This window comes from Pristiophorus japonicus, chromosome 3 (assembly GCF_044704955.1).
Source record: "Pristiophorus japonicus isolate sPriJap1 chromosome 3, sPriJap1.hap1, whole genome shotgun sequence".
Taxonomy (NCBI): Eukaryota; Metazoa; Chordata; class Chondrichthyes; family Pristiophoridae; genus Pristiophorus; species Pristiophorus japonicus.
Genome location: NC_091979.1, coordinates 152,664,889 through 152,686,666, shown reverse-complemented (window position 1 = coordinate 152,686,666; position 21,778 = coordinate 152,664,889). Strand labels below are relative to the sequence as shown.

The following is a 21,778-nucleotide window of genomic DNA, read 5'->3' as shown; positions in this document are numbered from 1 at the left end:
ACAAGTAAAAAAACTAATTACATTAACAATATCTCTACACTTGGTGAAGATGACCATGTAAATCACTTGACGTGCTTGTATGGAGATTATGATATTGGCCCAGATATTGCGGGAGCCATGATGGCGAAACTGTTAGTGTTCGCCGTCATTACCCCTCTGAAATTGACCGCAACTTCAGGATTTAGCGCATGCACATTTAGAGCATCCGCAATGCTCCAGAGTTAATAGATGTCGTGAATAGCACGTTTTGTGAATTGGCCACACCGCAGGTAAAGGGTACGCAGGCAGATAGGGGATGGGTGACCAACAGGAAGAGCAGTGGAAAGAAGGAAGTGCAGGGGTCCCCTGTGGTCATCCCCCTGCAAAATAGATATACCGCTTTGGGTACTGTTGAGGGGGATGACTCATCAGGGGAGAGCAACCAAGTTCATGGCACCGTGGGTGGCTCTGCTGCACAGGAGGGGAGGAAAAAGAGTGGGAGCGCGATAGTGGTAGGGGAATAGATGGACGTTTCTGCGGCCGCAATCGAGACTCCAGGATGGTATGTTGCCTCCCTGGTGCAAGGGTCAAGGATGTCTCGGAGCGGCTGCAGGACATTTTGGAGGGGGAGGGTGAACAGCTAGTTGTCGTAGTGCATATAGGTACCAACGATATAGGTAAAAAAAAATGGGATGAGGTCCTACAAGGTGAATTTAGTGAGCTAGGAGTTAAATTAAAAATGAGGACCTCAAATGTAGTAATCTCAGAATTGCTACCAGTGCCACGTGCTAGTCAGAGTCGGAATTGCAGGATAGCTCAGATGAATACGTGGCTTGAGGAGTGGTGCAGAAGGGAGGGATTCAAATTCCTGGGACATTGGAACCGGTTCTGAGGGAGGTGGGACCAGTACAAACCGGATGGTCTGCACCTGGGCAGGACCGGAACCAATGTCCTAGAGGGAGTGTTTGCTCGTGCTGTTGGGGAGGGGTTAAATTAATATGGCAGGGGGATGGGAACCTACACAGGGAGACAGAGGGAAGTAGAATGGGGGCAGAAGCAAAAGATAGAAAGAAGAAAAGTAAAAGTGGAGGGCAGAGGAACCCAAGGCAAAAATCAAAAAAGGCCACATTGCAGCAAAATTCTAAAAGGGCAAAGTGTGTTAAAAAGACAAGCTGGAAGGCTCTGTGCCTCAATGCGAGGAGTATACGTAATAAAGTGGACGAATTAACTGCACAGGCAGCAATTAATGAATATGATATCATTGGCATCACGGAGAAATGGCTCCAGGGTGACCAAGGCTGGGAACTCAACATCCAGGGGTATTCAACATTCAGGAAGGATAGACAGAAAGGAAAAGAAGGTGGGGTAGCATTGCGAGTTAAAGAAGAAATTAGCGCAATAGTAAGGAAGGACATTAGCTTGGATGATGTAGAATCTGTATGGGCGGAGCTGCGGAATACCAAAGGGCAGAAACCGCTAGCAGAAGTTGTGTACAGACCACCAAACAGTAATAGTGAGATTGGGGACAGCATCAAACAAGAAATTAGGGATGCGTGCAATAAAGGTACAGCAGTTATCATGGGCGACTTCAATCAACATATAGGTTGGGCTAACCAAACTGGTAGCAATACGACGGAGGAGGATTTCCTGGAGTGTATTAGGGATGGTTTTCTGGACCAATATGTCGAGGAACCAACTAAAGGGCTGGCCATCCTCGACTGGGTGATGTGTAATGAGAAAGGACTAATTAGCAATCTTGTTGTGCGAGGCCCCTTGGGGAAGAATGGCCATAATATGGTAGAATTCCTTATTAAGGTGGAGAGTGACACAATTAATTCAGAGACTAGGGTCCTGAACTTAAGGAAAAGTAACTTCGATGGTATGAGGCGTGAATTGGCTAGAATAGATTGGCAAATGATACTTAGAGGGTTGAATGTGGATAGGCAATGGCAAACATTTAAAGATCACATGGATGAACTTCAACAATTGTACATCCCTGTCTGGAGTAAAAATAAAATGGGGAAGGTGGCTCAACCATGGCTAACAAGGGAAATTAGGGATATTGTTAAATCCAAGGAAGACGCATATAAATTGGCCGTAAAAAGCAGCAAACCTGAGGACTGGGAGAAATTTAGAATTCAGCAGAGGAGGACAAAGGGTTGAAATAGGAAGGGGAAAATAGAGTACGAGAGGAATCTTGCTGGGAACATAAAAACTGACTGCAAAAGCTTCTATTGATATGTGAAGAGAAAAAGATTAATGAAGACAAACGTAGGTCCCTTGCAGTCAGATTCAGGTGGATTTATAATGGGGAACAAAGAAATAGCAGACCAATTGAACAAATACTTTGGTTCAGTCTTCACGAAGGAAGGCTCAAATAACCTTCAGGAAGTACAAGGGGACCGAGGGTCTAGTGAGAAGGAGGAACTAAAGGAAATCCTTATTCGGCGGGAAATTATGTTCGGGGAATTGATGGGATTGAAGGCCGCTAAATCCCCGGGGCCTGATAGTCAGCATCCCAGAGTACTTAAGGAAGTGGCCCTAGAAATAGTGGATGCATTGGTGGTCATTTTGCAACAGTCTATCGACTCTGGATCAGTTCCTATGGACTGGAAGGTAGCTAATGTAACACCACTTTTTAAAAAAGGAGGGAGAGAGAAAACGGGTAATTATAGACCGGTTAGCCTGACATCAGTAGTGGGGAAAATGTTGGAATCAATTATTAAAGATGAAATAACAGCGCATTTGGAAAGCAGTGACAGGATTGGTCCAAGTCAACATGGATTTATGAAAAGGGAAATCATGCTTGATAAATCTTCTGGAATTTTTTGAGGATGTAACTAGTAGAGTGGACAAGGGAGAACCAGTGGATGTGGTGTATTTGGACTTTCAAGAGGCTTTTGACAAGGTCCCACACAAGAGATTGGTGTGCAAAATTAAAGCACTTGGTATTGGGGGTGATGTACTGACGTGGATAGAGAACTGGTTGGCAGACAGGAAGCAGAGAGTCGGGATAAACGGATCCTTTTCAGAATGGCAGGCAGTGACTAGTGGGGTGCCACAGGGCTCAGTGCCATGACCCCAGCTCTTTACAATATGCATTAATGATTTAGATGAAGGAATTCAGTGTAATATCTCCAAGTTTGCAGATGACACTAAACTGGGTTGCGGTGGGAGCTGTGAGGAGGATGCTAAGAGGCTGCAGGGTGACTTGGACAGGTTAGGTGAGTGGGCAAATGCATGGCAGATGCAGTATAATGTGGATAAATGTGAGGTTATCCACTTTGGGGGCAAAAACACGAAGGCAGAATATTATCTGAATGGCGGCAGATTAGGAAAAGGAGAGGTGCAACGAGACCTGGGTGTCATGATACATCAGTCATTGAAAGTTGGCATGCAGGTACAGCAGGCGGTGAAGAAGACAAGTGGTATGTTGGCCTTCATAGCTAGAGATTTTGTGTAAAGGAGCAGGAAGGTCTTACTCAATTGTACAGGGCCTTGGTGAGGCCGCACCTGGAATATTGTGTTCAGTTTTGGTCTCCTAATCTGAGGAAGGACGTTTTTGCTATTGAGGGAGTGCAGCGAAGGTTCACCAGACTGATTCCCGGGATGGCTTGACTGACACATGAGGAGAGACTGGATCGACTGGGCCTTTATTCACTGGAGTTTAGAAGGATGAGAGGGAATCTCATAGAAACATATAAACTTCTGACGGGACTGGACAGGTTAGTTGCAGGAAGAGTGTTCCCGATGTTTGGGAAGTCCAGAACCAGGAGACACAGTCTAAGGATATAAGATTTAGGCTATTTAGGACTGAGATGAGGAGAAACTTCTTCATTCAGAGAGTTGTTAACCTGTGAAATTCCCTACCGCAGAGAGTTGTTGATGCCAGTTCGTTGGATATATTCAAGAGGGAGTTAGATGTGGCCCTTACGGCTAAAGGGATCAAGGGGTATGGAGAGAAAGCAGGAAAGGGGTACTGAGGGAATGGTCAGCCATGATCTTATTGAATGGTGGTGCAGGCTCGAAGGGCCGAATGGCCTACTCCTTGTCCTATTTTCTATGTTTCTAAATGGGAAACTGTTCAACCTCCGTTGCCTTCAGTCCAGATCCAAGGTTGTGCCATCCTCTGTCATTGAATTGCAATATGCAGATGACGCTTGCGTCTGCGCTCACTCGAAGGACAAACTCTAAACCACCGTCAACACAGCGCACGAGAGCACGGCTCTTACACTAAACATCCATAAAACAAAGGTGCTCTATCAACCTGCCCCTGCCACACAGCACTGCCCCCTGATTATCAAAATCTACGATGAGGTTTTGGACAACGTGGACCATTTTCCGTATCTCGGGAGCCTACTGTCAACAAGGGCAGACATCGATGATGGGGTCCAACACCTCCTTCAGTGTGCCAGCGCAGCCTTTGGTCGCTTAAGGAACAGTGTTTGAAGACCCGAACCTTAAAACCGGCACAAAGCTCATGGTCTACAGAGCAATAGTGTTACCTGCCCTCATATATGCTTCTGTGATATGGTCTATATACAGCAGCACATCAAAGCACTGGAGAAGTACCATCAAAGCTGCCTCAGGAAAATCCTGCAAATCCATTGGCAGGATAGGCGCACCAATGTCCGTGTACTCGCCCAGGCCAACATCCTCGGCACCGAAGCATTGACACTGCTCGATCAGCTCCAATGGACAGGCCACATCTTCCGTATGCCTGATAAGAGACTCCCAAAGCAAGCGCTCTACTCAGAGCTCTGACACGACAAATGAGCCCCAGATGGGCAGAGGAAACGCTTCAAGGACATCTTCAAGGCCTCCTTGAAGAAGTTCAAAATCCCCACCGCCACCTGGGAATCACTGGTGCAAGATCATTCAAAATGGAAGAGAATAATCCGTGAGGCGTTGAATATTTCGAGTCTCTTCGCCGGGAGCAAGCGGAGAGCAAGTGCATATGGCAGAAGGAGCACATAGCAACCCAAGCACTTCAAAAAACCAGCACTTCAACGAACGTACTTTCAACCACTGCCTGTCCAACCTGTGACAGACTGTAGCTCCCGCATTGGACTTCACAGTCATCTGAGAACTCATTTTTAATGTGGAAGTAAGTCATCCTTGACTCTGAGGGACTGCCTATGATGATGATGATGATGTGAATGTCACAATCTTTATTTCTCTGTAAAATTTATTAAAAGTAAATGACAGTCTGTGCATTTTACTTCCTGGTTTGCTGTCTGTGAGAATTCTTCAATGTGATTGGCTGCTGAGCTAACTTGATGACATCACTGTTGCTGGACACTGGTGATTCATTTGATTTGGCCCCAGATTCAAATTAAGGTCGGGAGAGGTGAAATTGATGCCATAGAGATCACTACATCTTTGGGGGCAGCTTTCTTCGAGGTCAGTGGCGATCGCCGTTGCCTTGCCGCTGATGACAAATTCCGGGCCAATTACCTAAGCCTTGCGACACAGTTTTTGGAAGATCAGCTATAATGTACTGTGTCTGATTATTGTGGTATTCCCCATAGTCCTTCCTGACCAAGGGGAGCCATTTCATTTCTTAAAATGGGATGGTGGAATCAGCAAACATGTAAATGAAAACATTTATATAAACATGTCCAGTGAGACGAGATGCAGTTTTTTTGGCAATATATGTAGTTGTGTTACAATATGCACAAACTCAAGATTTATAAACAAGGATAAGTTTACTGAAGTGATTTTCTTTTTCTTGTCTGCTCACTTAGATAGAGAATCCGAAACAATGTTGGCTTGCTCATTGGTCACCAAAATTTGAACAAACCCATGAGGCATGAATTAGTAACACAAACATTGCATTGTCCCTGCAGAAGCAAAGTACAGATAAACAGTAGTGCACTCTGTAATTGAAGTGAAATCTGACCCTGTTGAGAGGTTTTTTGGAATAAGGTTGCTGTTCTGAAGGAATACTCCTGGCTGAAATGTAGTGTGTTCACGTTCTCTCAGTCAAGCAACGCGTCGCTTTGAAAATTCTAATCCTCTTTTTCAAATCTGTCCATGGTTTTGCCCCTCCCTATCTCTGTAATCTCCTCCACAACCCTCTCAGATATCTGTGCTCCTCTAATTCTGGCCTCTTGCGCACCCGGATTTTAATAGCTCCACCATTGGCGGCTGTGCCTTCTGCTGAAGCTCTCAGCTCTGAAATTCCCTCCCTGAAACTCTTTGCTTCTCTACCTCTCTTTCCTTCTTTAAGACACTTCTTAAAACCTAGTCTTTCTGCCCTAATATTTCCTTATCTGACTGGGTGTCAAATTTTGTTTGGTAACGCTCCTGTGAAGTGCCTTGGGACATTTTATTACATTAAAGGCGCTATATAAATACAAGTTGTTATTGGATGATACTGGATCAAATTTATGAAAACAATATGCAATAGTTTGTCCATATAGGGTGCCCAATTGTCACAACTTTTAATTGTGAATGTTTTTAATTGGGCTCTTATTACTGGAGACAGTACATTGGGCCCAAATTTCCCCAACCCCTTTTTTCGGCACACTCTTCCGAGATGCACCGACTTTGCGCATTGGAAATGGCGCCGAAAAACTTACTCACGATTCTGGTCGCTCTGCTGTGTGTTCCGGGTCCTGGCGCGGCGCTCCTCGTGGAGTGGGGGGCGGAGCTACAGCCCTGTGCCGAAAACAGTGCCGGCAGCTGCGCGTGTGCGCAGTAGAGGAGTCATACATGCGCAGTAGCTCCGTCCCATGATTGTGATGATGATGCCTGCAGAACGCATCCAGCCCCTATCCCAGGCTGAATGGCCTGCCCCACAGGCCGGCTGCTGAGGGCTGCAAGAAACAGGTTGGTGCGACTGAGTTTTGATCAGGGCGAGAGAGATGGGGGAGAGGTTGGTTGTCTTTGGCTGCAGTCTAGTGGTTTGGACCGAGGATAGCTTGTCGTGTAGCGACATCGCTTGTCATGCTAGGCTGGCTTTGCGTTCGTTTGGTTGGGTGGCGGTCTTGTCATGTTAAAGAAGCGCATATACAGTGACAGCCATGTGCTTAACCTACATCCTATCCTGTGTCTCAATAAATAACCAGCAACATGCGGTTTGGTTGTATTGCAAATAATTTATGTGTGAAGCTCTTTGAAGATGTCAGTGGGCAAAAAGGGAAAAATTCCCACCTGAAAAGGGTTGAAAGTCGGTGGGGTGGCAGCTGCGTTTTCCCTCCCCTATCCCAGGCCGAAGATCGGATTTACTTCAGCTCTTTATTAATTTTGTTAATTTAATTATTTACTTCAGTTCTTTAGTTTTTATTGAATGGTTATTACTGCTTGTGCTTTGTTTGGTGCTTGAAATACTGTTTAGGTGCAGGGTTCCTTCTATTTTTTTATTTTTTATTTATTGTTTATTACTTTGGTCTTGGTGCTTTAGGTGCAGTGTTGCTTCTATTTTATTTGTTAATTAATTGCTTATTACTGCTTGTGCTTTGTTTGGTGCTTGGTGGTACTTTAAATGTAGTTACTTGCACCGATTCCTTAACTGTAAGTAAGGTCTTTCTGTGCGGACAAAAGTGGACACATAAGCTGCCCTAAGTTAGTTTAGTACAACTTTTTTCTGGCCAAATTGGCATAAATGGTGTAAGTGGCTGGGCATGCCCCCTTTTTTTAAAAAAAAACTGACCTAACAAAAAGCCGAACTAACTCACTTACACTGGCGCAAATTAAATGGCCATATTTGCAACTTAAAAGATACACCAGAAAACTCTAGTTACACCAAAAAAAACAGTGCAACTCGGTGAAATTCGGGCCCATAGTTTTCTGAATTAGTTTCTATGTTGACTCAGCTAGTGCTGAACTGGTTTTTATTAATTTTGTACTTGACTTAATGTTGTACATTTTCTTTTGTTTTGGGGATTAGAAACTTCATTTGAAAAATCACACAAATTTCAAATTTGTTCTCTACTTTTAAGTTTAATACAATTTAACTAGCCTGTGAAGTAGCGAACAATCCACTTATTATAGAAAACTATGACTTTTTACTAGCATTAGCGCTGCTTTGTAATAGTTGATTTAATTCTGTATATGGTTTGTAGTTTTTCTTTTTCAGTATTTCCTGTGTTGCATGTTTGATTCTGACGCTGTAATTAATGGGACAGTTGTGGTTTGGGATTGTTTTAGTCTTTAATTTCTACCTTGAAAGCAGCATCAGGGTGGAAAAGTATGTAACTGTTGAAATTAATGGAATTCAAAATATGCCAATGATATAAGTTGTGGCATTTCTTTTAGGTGTCATGAAAATTTCTGTAATATGCTTTCACCATCCATAATGTTCATTCCTAAAGCATCAGAACATTCAGTAAATTTACTGATTTAGTGATAGGGTTTTACATTAAAAACATGTTTTGGTTCAAGTCAAAAATAAACATGGTAAACTCCTAAAATATACATAGTTCACTGTTTCCCATATTACAGACTTCTCTTTATCAAAGAGTTCAAACACAGAATTCTATGGGAAGATAGATGCATATGTTTAATGTATAGTAGTTTGAGCTATTTCATTCGTGCTGTACTAGTAGTCCTAAGTAACATTTTATTCAGCAAGTACCTAACACCAAAAACTGGCTTAAAACAAAGTATTATTTAAATGGTGATGGCTTGCGAAGTGTCGATGTACAGAAGGACCTGGGTGTCCTTGTACACCAGTCATTGAAAGCAAACATGCAGGTGCAGCAAGCAGTTAGGAAGGCAAATGGTATGTTGGCCTTCATTGCAAGAGGATTTGAGTACAGGAACAAGGATGTCTTGCAACAGTTATACAGGGCTTTGGTGAGACCGCACCTGGAGTATTGTGTGCCGTTTTGGTCTCCTTAGCGAAGAAAGGATATACTTGCCACAGAGGGAATGCAGCGAAGGTTCACCAGACTGATTCCTGGGATGGCAGGACTGTCGTATGAGGAGAGATGGGTCGATTAGGCCTGTATTCACTAGTGTTTAGAAGAATGAGAGGGGATCTCATTGAAACATATAAAATTCTGACTGGGTTGGATAGACTGGATGCGGGGAGGATGTTTCCCTGACTGGGAAGTCTAGAACAAGGGGTCATAGTCTCAGGATACAGGGTAGGAAATTTAGGACCGAGATGAAGAGAAATGTTTTTACTCAGGGTGGTGAACCTGTGGAACTCTCTACACAGAAAACTGTGGAGGCTAAGTCTCTGAATATATTTAAGAGGGAGATAGATAGATTTCGAGAAACAAAAGGCATCAAGGGGTATGGGGAAAAAGTGGGAATATGCTGTTGAGCTAGAGGATCAGCTCTAGCTGAATGGTGGTGCAGACTCGAAGGGCCGAATAGCCTACCACTGCTATTTTCTATGTTTCTAACATCCTAGCAACAAAATATAAACCTCTATCTTTATCTTGCAGCATTAAATCAGTTCACAGGAAATTTATCTTGGATAAATGTACAATAGCGAAAAAGAAATGCTGTCAGACTCATTTTTGTGTAAGTGGACAGAATCAGACCATGCTAAAAAAAGTGGGAGGAAATTAATCATCAGGATTACCTATTGTGTTCCGAACACAGATGAAGCTGCACACAGGGAGGTTAAAGTAATTGTGACCTGAGTCCTTAATAAGACACCCCAGAGTGAGGAACAAGCCTTAGGGGGCTGGCTTATATACAGTGCTCCCAAGGGATGCTGGGATCTCTTGGAACTTCAGGAGTTGCGCTCCCTGGTGGCGCAACATGGGAGTGCATACTTTACAGATACACTCCCTGCCCCCCCCCCCCCCCCACCCCAAAGTCAAAGTGAAAACTATTTACAAGGTGAGGCGGTCGGGAGCCTTTCTTTCCTTGGTAGACCGCCTCGGTACAAGTGTCCGTTCTGGTGTGTTGGCTGTGCCCTCGCTGGGCTGGTGTGTTGTTGGCCCTGCAGGGCTGCTGGGTGAGCCAGGTCTTGCTGGCCTGTTGGGCGTGATGGGTTCAATTTCCTGGTCCGGGGTGGTGATCCTTTGTGTGTGTGTGTTGTGGGCTCGAAAAAGGTGGTGCCTGCTGTGGGTTGTTCAGGGCAGTCTGTGAACCGCAGCCTCGTTTGGTCCAGGTGCTTTCTTCAAATCTGTCCATTGTCTAGTTTGACTACAAATACCCTACTCCCTTATTTAGCTATCAGCGCGCCCGCGATCCACTTGGGACCATGTCCATAGTTTAGCACATACATAGGGTCATTCAGATCAATTTCCCATGACACAGTGGCGCGACCATCGTTTACATTTTGTTGCTGCCGCCTGCTCCCTATCTGATCATGGAGGTTGGGGTGAACCTGCAAGAGTCTGGTTTTAAGTGTCCTTTTCATGAGCGAGTGGGGTCTCGTGCGGTAGCTGAGCAGTACTCGGGACAGGCGGGTTTGGAGTGAGCCTTCTGTGACTTGTTTAAGGCTCTGTTTGATGGTTTGTACTGCCCGGTCTGCCTGCCCATTGAAGGCTGGTTTAAACGGGGCCGAGGTGACATGTTTGATCCCATTGCGGGTCATGAATTCTTTAAATTCGGCACTGGTGAAACATGGCCTGTTGTCAGTGACCAGTATGTCAGGCAGGCCGTGGGTGGCAAACATGGCCCTCAGGCTTTCAATGGTGGCGGTGGCGGTGCTTTCCGACATTATTTCACATTCAATCCATTTTGAAAAAGCATCCACCACCACCAGGAACATTTTACTGAGAAACGGGCCCGCATAGTCGACATGGATCCTCGACCATGGTCTGGAGGGCCAGGACCACAAACTTAGTGGTGCCTCTCTGAGCACGTTGGCTCAACTGAGCACACATCCTGCCTTGCCGTACACAGGACTCTTAAGTCAGAGTCGATACAGGGCCACCACACGTGGGATCTGGCTATCGGTTTCATCATTACTATACCCGGGTGTGTGCTGTGGAGATCGGAGGTGAACATCTCCCTGCCCTTTTTGGGTAGCACTACGCGGTTACCCCACAACAGGCAGTCTGTCTGAATGGACAGCTCGCCCTTTCGCCGCTGGAACGGCTTGATTAGCTCGTGCATTTCAATGGGGATGCTGGCCCAGCTCCCATGCAGTACACAGTTTTTTTACTCGGGACAGCAGAGGATCTTGGCTGGTCCAAGTCCCAATCTGGCGGGCCGTGACAGGTGATTTATCATTTTCAAACGCTTCCATGACCATCAACAAGTCTGTGGGCTGCACCACCATCAACAAGTCTGTGGGCTGCACCACCATCAACAAGTTTGCAGGCTGCACCACCATCAACAAGTTTCTACCCCCGTGGTGGGCAATGGTAGCCGACTGAGAGCATCCGCACAGTTCACGGTGCCTGGCCTGTGGCGGATGGTACAGTTATACGCTGATAGCGCGAGTGCCCACCTTTGTATGCGGGCTGAGGCATTAGTATTTATCCCTTTGTTTTCAGCGAACAGGGATATGAGGGGCTTGTGATCGGTTTCCAGCTCAAATTTGAGGCCAAACAGGTATTGATACATTTTCTTTACCCCAAACACACACGCTAATACCTCTTTCTCAATCATGCTGTAGGCCCTCTCGGCCTTAGACAAGCTCCTGGAGGCATAGGCGACAGGTTGCAACTTCCCCGCAACGTTAGCTTGTTGTAATACACACCCGACTCCGTACGACAACGCATCACATGCTAGCACAAGTCTTTTACATGGGTTATACAATACAAGCAGCTTGTTGGAGCATAAAATGTTTCTGGCTTTCTCAAAAGCAATTACTTGGTTTTTTCCTCATACCCAGTTGTCACCGTTACGCAATAACACATGTAGGGGCTTTAAGAGGGTGCTTAACCCCGGTAGGAAGTTACCAAAATAGTTGAGTCTCTGGAATGACCGCAGCTCCGTGACGTTCTGTGGCCTGGGCGCGTTCCTGATAGCCTCTGTCTTGGCGTCTGTGGGCCGAATGCCGTTTGCCGCGATCTTTCTCCCCAAAAACTCCACTTGTGTTGCCATGAAGACGCATTTCGACCTCTTCAGCCGCAGCCCTACGCGATCCAGTCGCGGGAGGACCTCCTCCAGGCTTTGTAGGTGCTTGACGGTGTCCCGACCCGTGACCAATATGTCGTCCTGAAAAACCACCGTGCGTGGTACTGACTTGAGTAGGCTCTCCATGTTTCTCTGGAAGGTCACTGCAGCTGACCGAATTCCAAACGGGCATCTGTTGTAGATGAACAGTCCCTTGTGCGTGTTGATGCAGGTGAGGCCCTTCGAAGAGTCTTCCAGCTCCTGCGTCACGTAGGCCAAAGTCAGGTCGAGCTTGGTGAACGTCTTGCCTCCTGCCAGCGTCGCAAATAGGTCGTCTGCCTTAGGTAGCGGGTATTGGTTGTGTAGCGAGAAATGATTAATAGTTACTTTATAATCGCCGCAAATCCTAACCGTGCCATCACTTTTGAGTACTGGCCCACTCGCTGAATTCCACTGGGGAGATGATGCCCTCACGTTGCAACCTGTTTAGCTCGATTTCCACTCTCTCCCTCAGCATGTGAGGTACCGCTCGCGCCTTGTCGTGAATGGGTCGTAGCACTGGGACCAAGTGGATCCACACCTTCGCCCCGGAAAAGTTTCCAATGCCTGGCTCAAAAAGGGAAGGAAATTCAGAACCTGGGTACATGAGGCCTCATCGACATGTGATAGCGCTCGGATGTCATCCCAGTTCCAGCGGATTTTGCCCAGCCAGCTCCTTCCAAACAGTGTGAAGCCATCGCCTGGGACAATCCAGAGTGGCAGTTCGTGCACCGTGCCCTCATGGGTGACCTTGACCACGGCGCTGCCCAGGACAGTGATAAACTCTTTGGTGTATGTTCTCAGTTTCGTGTGGATGGGACTCGGGGCTGGTCTGAATGCCTTGTTGCACCACAGTCTCTCAAACATCTTTTTACTCATGATGGATTGGCTAGCACCAGTGTCCAGTTCCATGGCTACGGTAAGCCATTCAATTTTACATTTAGCATTATAGGTGAACATTTCGTCGAAAATGTGTGCACCCCGTGTACTTCAGCATCTGCCTCCTCTCTCTGAGGCTTGAAATTGCTTTGATCCACCATGGACCAATCTTCCTCTGCCACGTGGTGGTTAGCAGGTTTTGCAGAGCTTGCGGCTCGTTTGCAAGCTCGTTGGAGGTGCCCCATTGTTCCACAGCTCTTGCAAACATACCCTTTGAAGCGGCATGAATAGGCTGAATGGAAGCCTCCACAACGCCAACAAGGTGTGAATTACCTTCCTTTGTTGGGGACTCTGAGTCATCTGGGTCACCTGAGGCCTGCTGGCAGTTGCAGACTCGTGGTTTCTGCCCTGTACATTTCTGCTCGCAAACATAGTTCCAGTTAATTTATGAACATTGCTAGCACTTGTGTGCTGAGAGATTTGTTTGGTGTTATCACTGGTGGACATAAACGCCTGTGCCTTACTGAAGGTCGGTGTTTCCACAGTCAAATGTTTTCGTAGGATGGTCTCGTGGCCAGTGCCCAGTATAAAAAAGTCTCTGAGCATTTGCTCCAGGTAGCCATCAAACTCACATTGTCCTGCAAAAGTCGCCTTAGCTTGGCGACGCAGCTCGCCACTTCCTGACCTTCAGATCGCTGGCACGTATAGAACCGATACCTCGCCATCAGCACACTCTCCCTCGGGTTAAGATGCTCCCGAACCAGTGTACATAGCTCCTCATATGACTTAGCTGTTGGTTTCACCAGAGCCAGAAGATTTTTCATGAGGTTGTACGTCAGTGCCCCGCAGGCTGTGAGGAGGACCGCTCTCCTTTTTGCAGCGCTTCCTTCTCTGTCCAGCTCGTTGGCTACAAAGTACTGGTCTCGCCTTTCGATTATAGGCTTCCCTGTCCTCACCCTCTGAGATCTTCTCCAGGATGCCCACAGTTTGCTACATCTTTGTGTTGGATCTGTATCCTCGTCACCAGTTGTTGTGTTCCGAACACTGATCAGACTGCACACAGGGAGCTTAAAGTAACAGTGACCTCAGTCTTTATTAAGACACTCCACAGTGAGGAACAGGCCTTCGGGGCCGGCTGGAATGCTGGGATCCCTTGGGACTTCAGGGAATGTGTTCTGTGGTGGCGGAACATGGGAGTGCAAGCTTTACAGATGCACAACATTACCTATTTCGTTGTCACCTTAGTACAGTATAGCATTTTTAAGTAAACCTAATTACTTGGTTGTAGGGGGTGGCGGGTCTGTCAGTTTGCCTTCCTGACCAGAGTGGTTGCAAGTTGCTCCCACTCCCTGGTTCTCGAGCTTGGATTTATTATCAGGGTGTGATAAAGTGCAACAGACAACTGTTTTGTACAAAGAAGGTATGGGTTTTATTCAAGAAAGCGAATAACACAAATACACTCCAATAAAACTAAAATCTTCCAAAAAGGTTCTAAACAATGGAGAATACTTTATTACAGGTAATAAACACATCAGAAATATCTCCCACCTCCCACTTACTCTTTAACTGGGTCAAACTCTAGGGCTCCAGGGATTCATGCTCACCAGATCCTTTCCTTTGACAGCCAGGGCTGTTTCACGGTTTTGGGGTTCTATGGTTATAGCCGGTTTGCCTCACCGTACCCCGGACGTGGTAGAAGACCTCTGCTGCGTATGAAGCCAGTTGGTATTGATGTTCCACTGATTGGTTTTTGAAGTTCTTTTCTCCGATGTCGCGATGTTTCTTCCTGCGATTTCTCGCCATGTGCTCTCGATCTTGATTTTGTTCCGAAGTGATGGTCAGAATGGTTCTTCCTGTGATGGTCAGAATAGAGTTTTTCTCAGAATAGAATAGTCTTGGTACAATAGGCCCTTAGTTATACTCTGAGAGGCTGTTTAATCTTCGTGCCAAATCTATCGTTTCTTTTGTTTAAGTTTTGCTGCCCAGCTAACTGAAACTTGATTGATTGTTTTAATCTGGCATTGATAGACTTTTCTGAGTTGATAAGCTCTTGCCAATTGTGATAGCACTGCTTTTGCTTCGGGAAGCCTGGCCTGAGCCAGATATTTCTATGCCTGTTGAAAAGGTGTTGAAATATGTATGTGACATTTGGATCCTGTGGGTGGGGTGGATAATGTTTCTTCCATGCTCGATTGTTTAATGTTTTCTGGGAGGCTGACTGAGGTTAAACAGTTCCCCCAGACAATTTGATTAACTCCAATATCCAAACTGGCTTTACAGAGGTCAATCCCATCCCCTGGTTTTGTAGCCTTTTTCCTCACAGATCCAACATGCCTTTTAAAATCCCAAACTTGGTGAAAACTCGTAGATTTCTTCCATATGCATTTTAGGATCCCAAGCTTTCTGTTTAATAGTCCCCAATCGAATTTCTTTTTCAGTGAGTCCAAACACTGGCGGGGGCGGGGGTGGGTGGGGGGGGAGCGGTTCCACGAATTCTGGAGTCTTACAGGATGTGCACTCTCAAATTATCAAACTTGTGAGCTTCCACCTTTATTGATGGGAAACAATACCAGAGTTGAAAATGCATTGTCATTATTCCATTCTGAAACATTTGCAGATCTATGTGGTCAAATATTGGCGCAGAAATTGCGGTCGGAGGCTTCCTACAGGCAGATACCTCCGACCAAAATGTTTTTTAACGAAAGTACTTGGTGGTCCCGGAGGAACGTAGATTTTCACTTCGAGGCCTTGCTGCACAGTCCAGCATAGGGACCCACGTATTCCAGTAGCGTATGTGCAGCCTGGGATCACGTGGCCCAGATTGTTTTTCTTTCTTCACCATTTTGGTTTCACGATAATTAATTTTGCATTCCTTATTGACCATGTGTTAAATTAATTTTTTTAGGACTATTGAGGCAATTTTTGTTTAATGCACTACAGACATTTGATTTATTTGAACTTGTGTATATATATATTTTCTAAATAATGTCAAGTTACCAAATACAAAAAGAAATTGTTCACTTTTTTTCTCTCCTAGCCTTCGTTGGTCCAAGCAATATTTAATGGTGATCCTGATGAAGTGAGGATGTTGATTTATAAAACTGAAGATGTCAATGCTTTGGTAGGTCACTGTTAAGGTTATGCCAAAAATGTATTTCCAGAACACACACTTTATTGACTAGTCCATAGTATTGGACTGAGAAATCTGGGTATTTCTGATGAATGTTGGTCAACTTCAACTGATTGGATACCAGTGTCAAATGTTGCAGGGTTTGCAAACCTAAGTGCATGTTGGCAAGACCCAGGGTGTTTTTCATTGGTTATATTTAGCTGACATTTATTATTCGTTCCAAGAATAGTTTGCCAAATACTTGAGTAAATACTGTTGGAATTAGATTTCTCTCTATACTGTTGGAGGTTTGTGGTTTGAAATCTAATTTACAATGTGGCCATGAAATTTGTGGGCCTAATGATTGAACCTATTTATCACCTAAATCGGGTACTATTGTACAAAAGCCACCATGCACCCGATTCATTTGCATGTAATGTACCTAATGGAGAATTTGTTCTATGATTAGGAATTTGTCTGTTCAGCGATCCATTTGAAGGGATAAATATACAAGATTCATTTTAAGAATTCATGTTAAGTATTTTAACATTAATATGTCATTATGTCACCCTTTTTCTCCTCATCTGGCTCTTCTGGCCAGTTCCAAAGGTACTGATTTCTTGCTTGTTGTTCCATGGCAACAGTCACACTTTGCCACCTTGGCTAACTGAATATTATTTATGTCTAAGGCTTAGCAGTGTGTCGGCAGGCCATTTTAGTGTGGGAGGCATCACAGCCAAGCTGAACCCTGTCCTCAACTAGCAATCACAAACATCTTTCCAGCAAAGGTCAATGAAGAACAATTTAGAATGTGATGCCTGGCTGACAGTCACCCCCGCCCCGGCACCCCCCCCCTCCCAAATCTTGAGGTCCTAAACTCCCGCCTCTCTAGGGCCCCAATCACGTCGCTCCACAATCTCTTCGCCCTGACCTCGCCGCTCCTGATGTACCTGCCCGCGCTCCGATCACCAACCTGGATTTTCATGATGTCCAATCCAGTCACCCTCTTCATAGCCGTTGCTCTCTTGCACCAGCACGCGCTGTACCATGAAGTGGTATGCTCCACGCTGCTCCTTCTTTCAGGCCACAGTTTGGCGTTCGGGGCCCAGAAGAGGCAAGGGCCCAGGGACAACATGGGCCAGCCCACACTGCGATATGTGTGCGCACTAGGTCCATGCAGCAGAGCTGGTCTTCACTCGTCTTGGTTAATTCTTGCCACTGGACCAAGACCTAGCACTGTCAAACCGCGTGGTGGCTGGTGTGCAACGGCCACCACACGTTAAAAAAAATCCATGCACCAACATCTTCCACGCTTCAACATGTAGTTCGGGACCTGGAATATTAGGTCCTTTATTGAAACACCTGTGAACTCATCCCTTTTTGGCGTGGAAGCAAGTCATCCTCTATGAGGGACCGCCTATATGATGATGAATCTTGAGGTGCTGAGGCATATTGGAGCTCCTGTGTTGCAACCCAGACTGAGATTTGCAGAATCAGCAAATACACCGGGATCTTCCTGGTCTCTATGACTCAACTACTGTCAGCTTGGCTTAATTGGGAACCTTCTCACCTCTGAGTTAGAAGTTCATGTGTTCACTTCCCACTCCCAAGATTTGAGCACTGAATCGAGACTGACACATCAGTATAGCATTGAGGGAGTGCTGGATAGACATTTATCCTACTTGCAGCTTGTGGGAATTTGCTTTGCAAAATAGTTGTTGTATTTGCCTATATAACAGCTACTGCACTTGAAAAGTAATTTATTAGCTGCAAGTGCTTTGGGATGTCTTCAGGATGTAATGGCTACATAAATAAATGCAAAATTCTTTCTTATTCAGTGGCTTAACTCATTGATCTGTTGGGAAAGCCTAGCTTTTTATGTTTTATGTTATTATATATTATATAATAAAAAGCTCTGATAATTGCATCTGTAGTGAAGTTTTAATAAGTATTGATAACCCTAGTGTCTGAGGATTGAGCATAGACAAAAGGCGGGAGAAGCTGGGACTTTTTTGTGTTTAAAAAGAGGTGCCTGAAAGGGCTCTTGCATAGTTACATTAAATAGATAAAGCAAATCTATTGCAATACTTCAAGGGAAAGACCTTGCATTTATATAGCACCTTTCACATCCTCAGAGTGCTTCACAACCAATGAATTACTTGAATTGGAGTCATATGGCCAATCATGGAAGCCAGTTGTATGCAGCAACGTCGTCCAAACAGCAAAGGAGATAAATGACCAGTTATTTGTTTTTTGGTGGTGTAGATTAGTAGACTTTTTGCCAGGATCTCAGCAGAACTCCCTCCACTTCTTTAAATGGTGCCCTGAGCATGCCAAAACAGTAAAATAAGGAGACTAATAAGCAGAGACTAAAATTAGTGAAAAGGTCAATTTAGGGCTGACGTTAGGAAAAACGTCATGCTGATCCGCATTGCAATGCTCATCTTGAAAGTTGAGGTAGTGGAAACAAAAAGATTAGATTCAATCAAGAACCAGTTAAATGTTATTAAGGGGAATAATCCACTTTATTTTCCTGAATTGATGAGCAAAGGTGGTCCGAATGGCCGACCTCATTTTGTGATCGAGTGATGTACACTGCACTGCAATGTAATTTTTCTAGCGAAAGCCTTTAGGTTTTTCCTCCCACACCACCCCCTCACCCCCGCCCACCCACCACATTCTCATTTCCCCATGCTATACACCATTTCCTTAATTGAAAGTTCCTTGGTAATGAGTAATTATGAAGTGTATGAGTGTCTTGGTTGACCCTTTCTTAACCATGTCCGCACCATGTAGAGGTGGCTAGTCTTTGATCAGTGTTTCACCCTGGTACTATATAGATGTTGATAACCAATGGGTAATGATGTTAGCACAAAGTTGTCACTCTCCCACTGCATCTTGGAACTCAAACATACTTCACTATTGTGCTGTTACTGTTGCTCCCTTTAATTGATCGGAGAGAAGACTTGTCCAACCCGCAGGCATTTCTATGGCTGCTTTCCATGATGCTCCCTGGTCGGTACACCAAAAATGGCAAATCAAAGTCCCACCTCTGAATATCAGGCAATTGTAAATTGAAACTGGGCTTCTTCATATTCAGGTCTGCTCAAAACAAGCTGATCTAGAATTATAGGCCCCAAGTTTCCACATGATTTGCTCCTGATTTTTAGGAGCAACTGGTGGAGAACGGAGTATCTTAGAAATCGGAGTTCTCCACATTTAAGTTTTCTGCAGTTCTAGTCAGGTAGAACAGTTTCACTTTTGAACAGAATTTTTTTTTCAAAAGGGGGCGTGTCCGGCCACTGACGCCTGATTTGAAAGTTTCCACAGTGAAAACGTACTCCAAACTAACTTAGAATGGAGCAAGTGAAGATTTTTGTAGGCTTGAAAAAACCTTGTCTACACATTAAAAAATCAGGCGCAGGTTACAAATTAGGCGTCGGGAACAAGGGGGGGGAGAAGGGAAGTCATTAAATTCTACAATAAATCCTTAGTTATACTTATACAAATATTATACAAATAAATCCAACCTGAATAAAAATTTATAAGCAAAGAAAAGATTAAATAAATCATGTTCCTGCCTGTGTGAAAGTGCTTCAGGCAGGCCTTTCAGGCAGCGGTTTGCCGTCGGGACCGACCGACGGCAGGGGGCGGGGAGGGAGGGAGAAAGCTGCAAGAAGCCTCAGTGCTGATCATGGAAGGGCAATGTGGTTTTATTAAAAAATGTTAAAAATTGAACAGTTACAAAGAATTTGAATAGTCTCAAACAAGTGCATGTGTCCCATTTATCACAATCTATCTTTAATTACAGAATGCACTCCCTCACCCTCACACACAGAAATATCAAGAAAATTAAAATGCAAGGGTTCAATAAATAAATTTTCACTTTTTCTGCAGCACTTTTTAAAATGGCCGAGTGCCAATGTTTACTTCAGACTGCGCATGCGCGAACGCTCCAACGCGCACGCGCAAGGTTGCCGGCACGATAAAAACTCATTTAAATTGTACCCTCCCCCTCCTACTTACAAAATCGGCGCGAGTGGTAGGCTCCGCCCCCTGTGCGCCGCGCCAAGCAGACATCGAGCTGCAAAGCGCTCGAGAATAGTGCGGTTTTTTTCAGGCGCCGTTTTCGGCGCGAAAAACGGGCGCCCAGCTCGGAGGGGCGCCTGTTTTGCCGCGTGTGGAAACTTGGGGCCATAGTTACCAGCTTAACCTTGTTCTTGCCTGTATGGTTTAGTTTGTCTCTGTTTGCATTACCAACTTTAGTCTGACCTAATTACTTTGTAACTCAGTTCATGTCTTGTTCGTGCTATTAATTACATTAGAATTATCAGTAATTGTTAAATCTTCATTGCAACTGTAATTTTCAGAGCTTTTAACTTAATAAATAAGAAGCCAGGCTGAGATCACCTAACGCAGCACAACACTGGTCTGTATAGTAGTTCCACAGTGGTCAGTGCATTTACTGACTCAAAGGGCTCAAGTTTCGGCCTGAATTGCCCCTATTTTTTTGGAGCAACTAGTTTAAAATGGAGTATCTTAGAAATTGCAATTCTCGGCCTTTAGTTTGCTCCAGTTCTAGTGAGCTAGGACAGTTTCATTTTCGAACAGATTTTTTTTTCCAAAAGGGGCCGTGTCCGGCCACTTACGCCTGTTTTGCAAGTTTAGGCAGGAAAAACTTACTCCAAACTAACTTAGAATGTAGATTTTTGTACGCTCAGAAAAACCTTGCCTACACTTAGAAAATCAGGCGTAGGTTACAAATCAGGCATAGGGAACAGGGAGGGGGGGGGGTGGTTTACAAACATTAAACACTTCACTTTTACAAATAAAGAGCCATCATCAATAATAAATGATAAATAAATAAACCAATAAATCAATCCAAATGAATTAAAACATTTAAAAAAATAAAAATCACTCAATAAATAAATTATTTCTACTCATCTACTGCAGCACCAGGGAGAAGATGGGGGGAAGGAAGAGAAGAAGATGGTCGGGGGCGGGGGGGGGGAAAAGAGAAGATGCGGGGGGGGGGGGGGGGGGGAGAAGAGAAGAAGATAGGGGGGGGAGAAGAGAAGAAGATGGGAGGGGAACAGAAGAAGATGGGGGGGAAGAGAAGAAGAAGAAGGGGGGCGGGGAACAGAAGAAGATGGGGGGGGAGTGCGGGAAAGAGAGAAGACGACGAAGATGCCCCGCACACAGCCGATGCCGGGCTGCTGCCGCCGCCGCCGACTCTTCCAGTGGGGCCCGCCCCAGCGAGAGGCCAGGCGGGCGGGCCCCGCCGCCAAGGTAAGATGCGCAGGTCACTCGGCCAGGGATGGGGTCGTTGCCCTGGAGACAGGACGGCGGCAGCGACTGTGCACACGCGCAGTCTCCACTGCGCATGCTCGCAGCTGCCGGCGCTGTTTTCGCCGCAGGGCTGTAGCTCCGCCCCCAGTAGCTCCTGCTGCGCCGCACCGAGATGGAATTGGGCCTACAGCTATCTGAGAATCGCGAGGTAAGTATTCGGCGCAATTTTTGTTCTACAAATTAGGCGGGCCTCTCCGATGTGCGCCGTTCTAGCGGGCAGCCGAAACTTGACCCCAAAGTTTCCAAGAATTTTTCATGAAATAATTTGCAACGGAACTAATTTAAATTTAAAACAAGTCTGTGCGCCAACACAGTATACCAAAGTTTGGTAACAATCAAGATCATATCCACAATTTTTCTTGGAGTTCCCATCTTGATTGGATGTTCTGGAGTGAGAGGGAAGCAATAACAGTGAGTGGATACTTGATACTCCCTCGCTGGGAG

General features: G+C 45.3%; 1 protein-coding gene across 2 annotated transcripts in view; it reads left to right on the top strand.

Moving 5' to 3' along the window:
* Positions 1-21,778, top strand: part of ankrd44 (ankyrin repeat domain 44) — a 266,596-nt gene that overhangs the window by 94,442 nt on the left and 150,376 nt on the right. For both annotated transcript variants that reach the window (XM_070875908.1, XM_070875907.1), the window contains exon 2: positions 15,914-15,997. In XM_070875908.1, the coding sequence (XP_070732009.1) occupies positions 15,914-15,997 (84 nt within the window). The remainder of the gene's footprint in view (positions 1-15,913; positions 15,998-21,778) is intronic.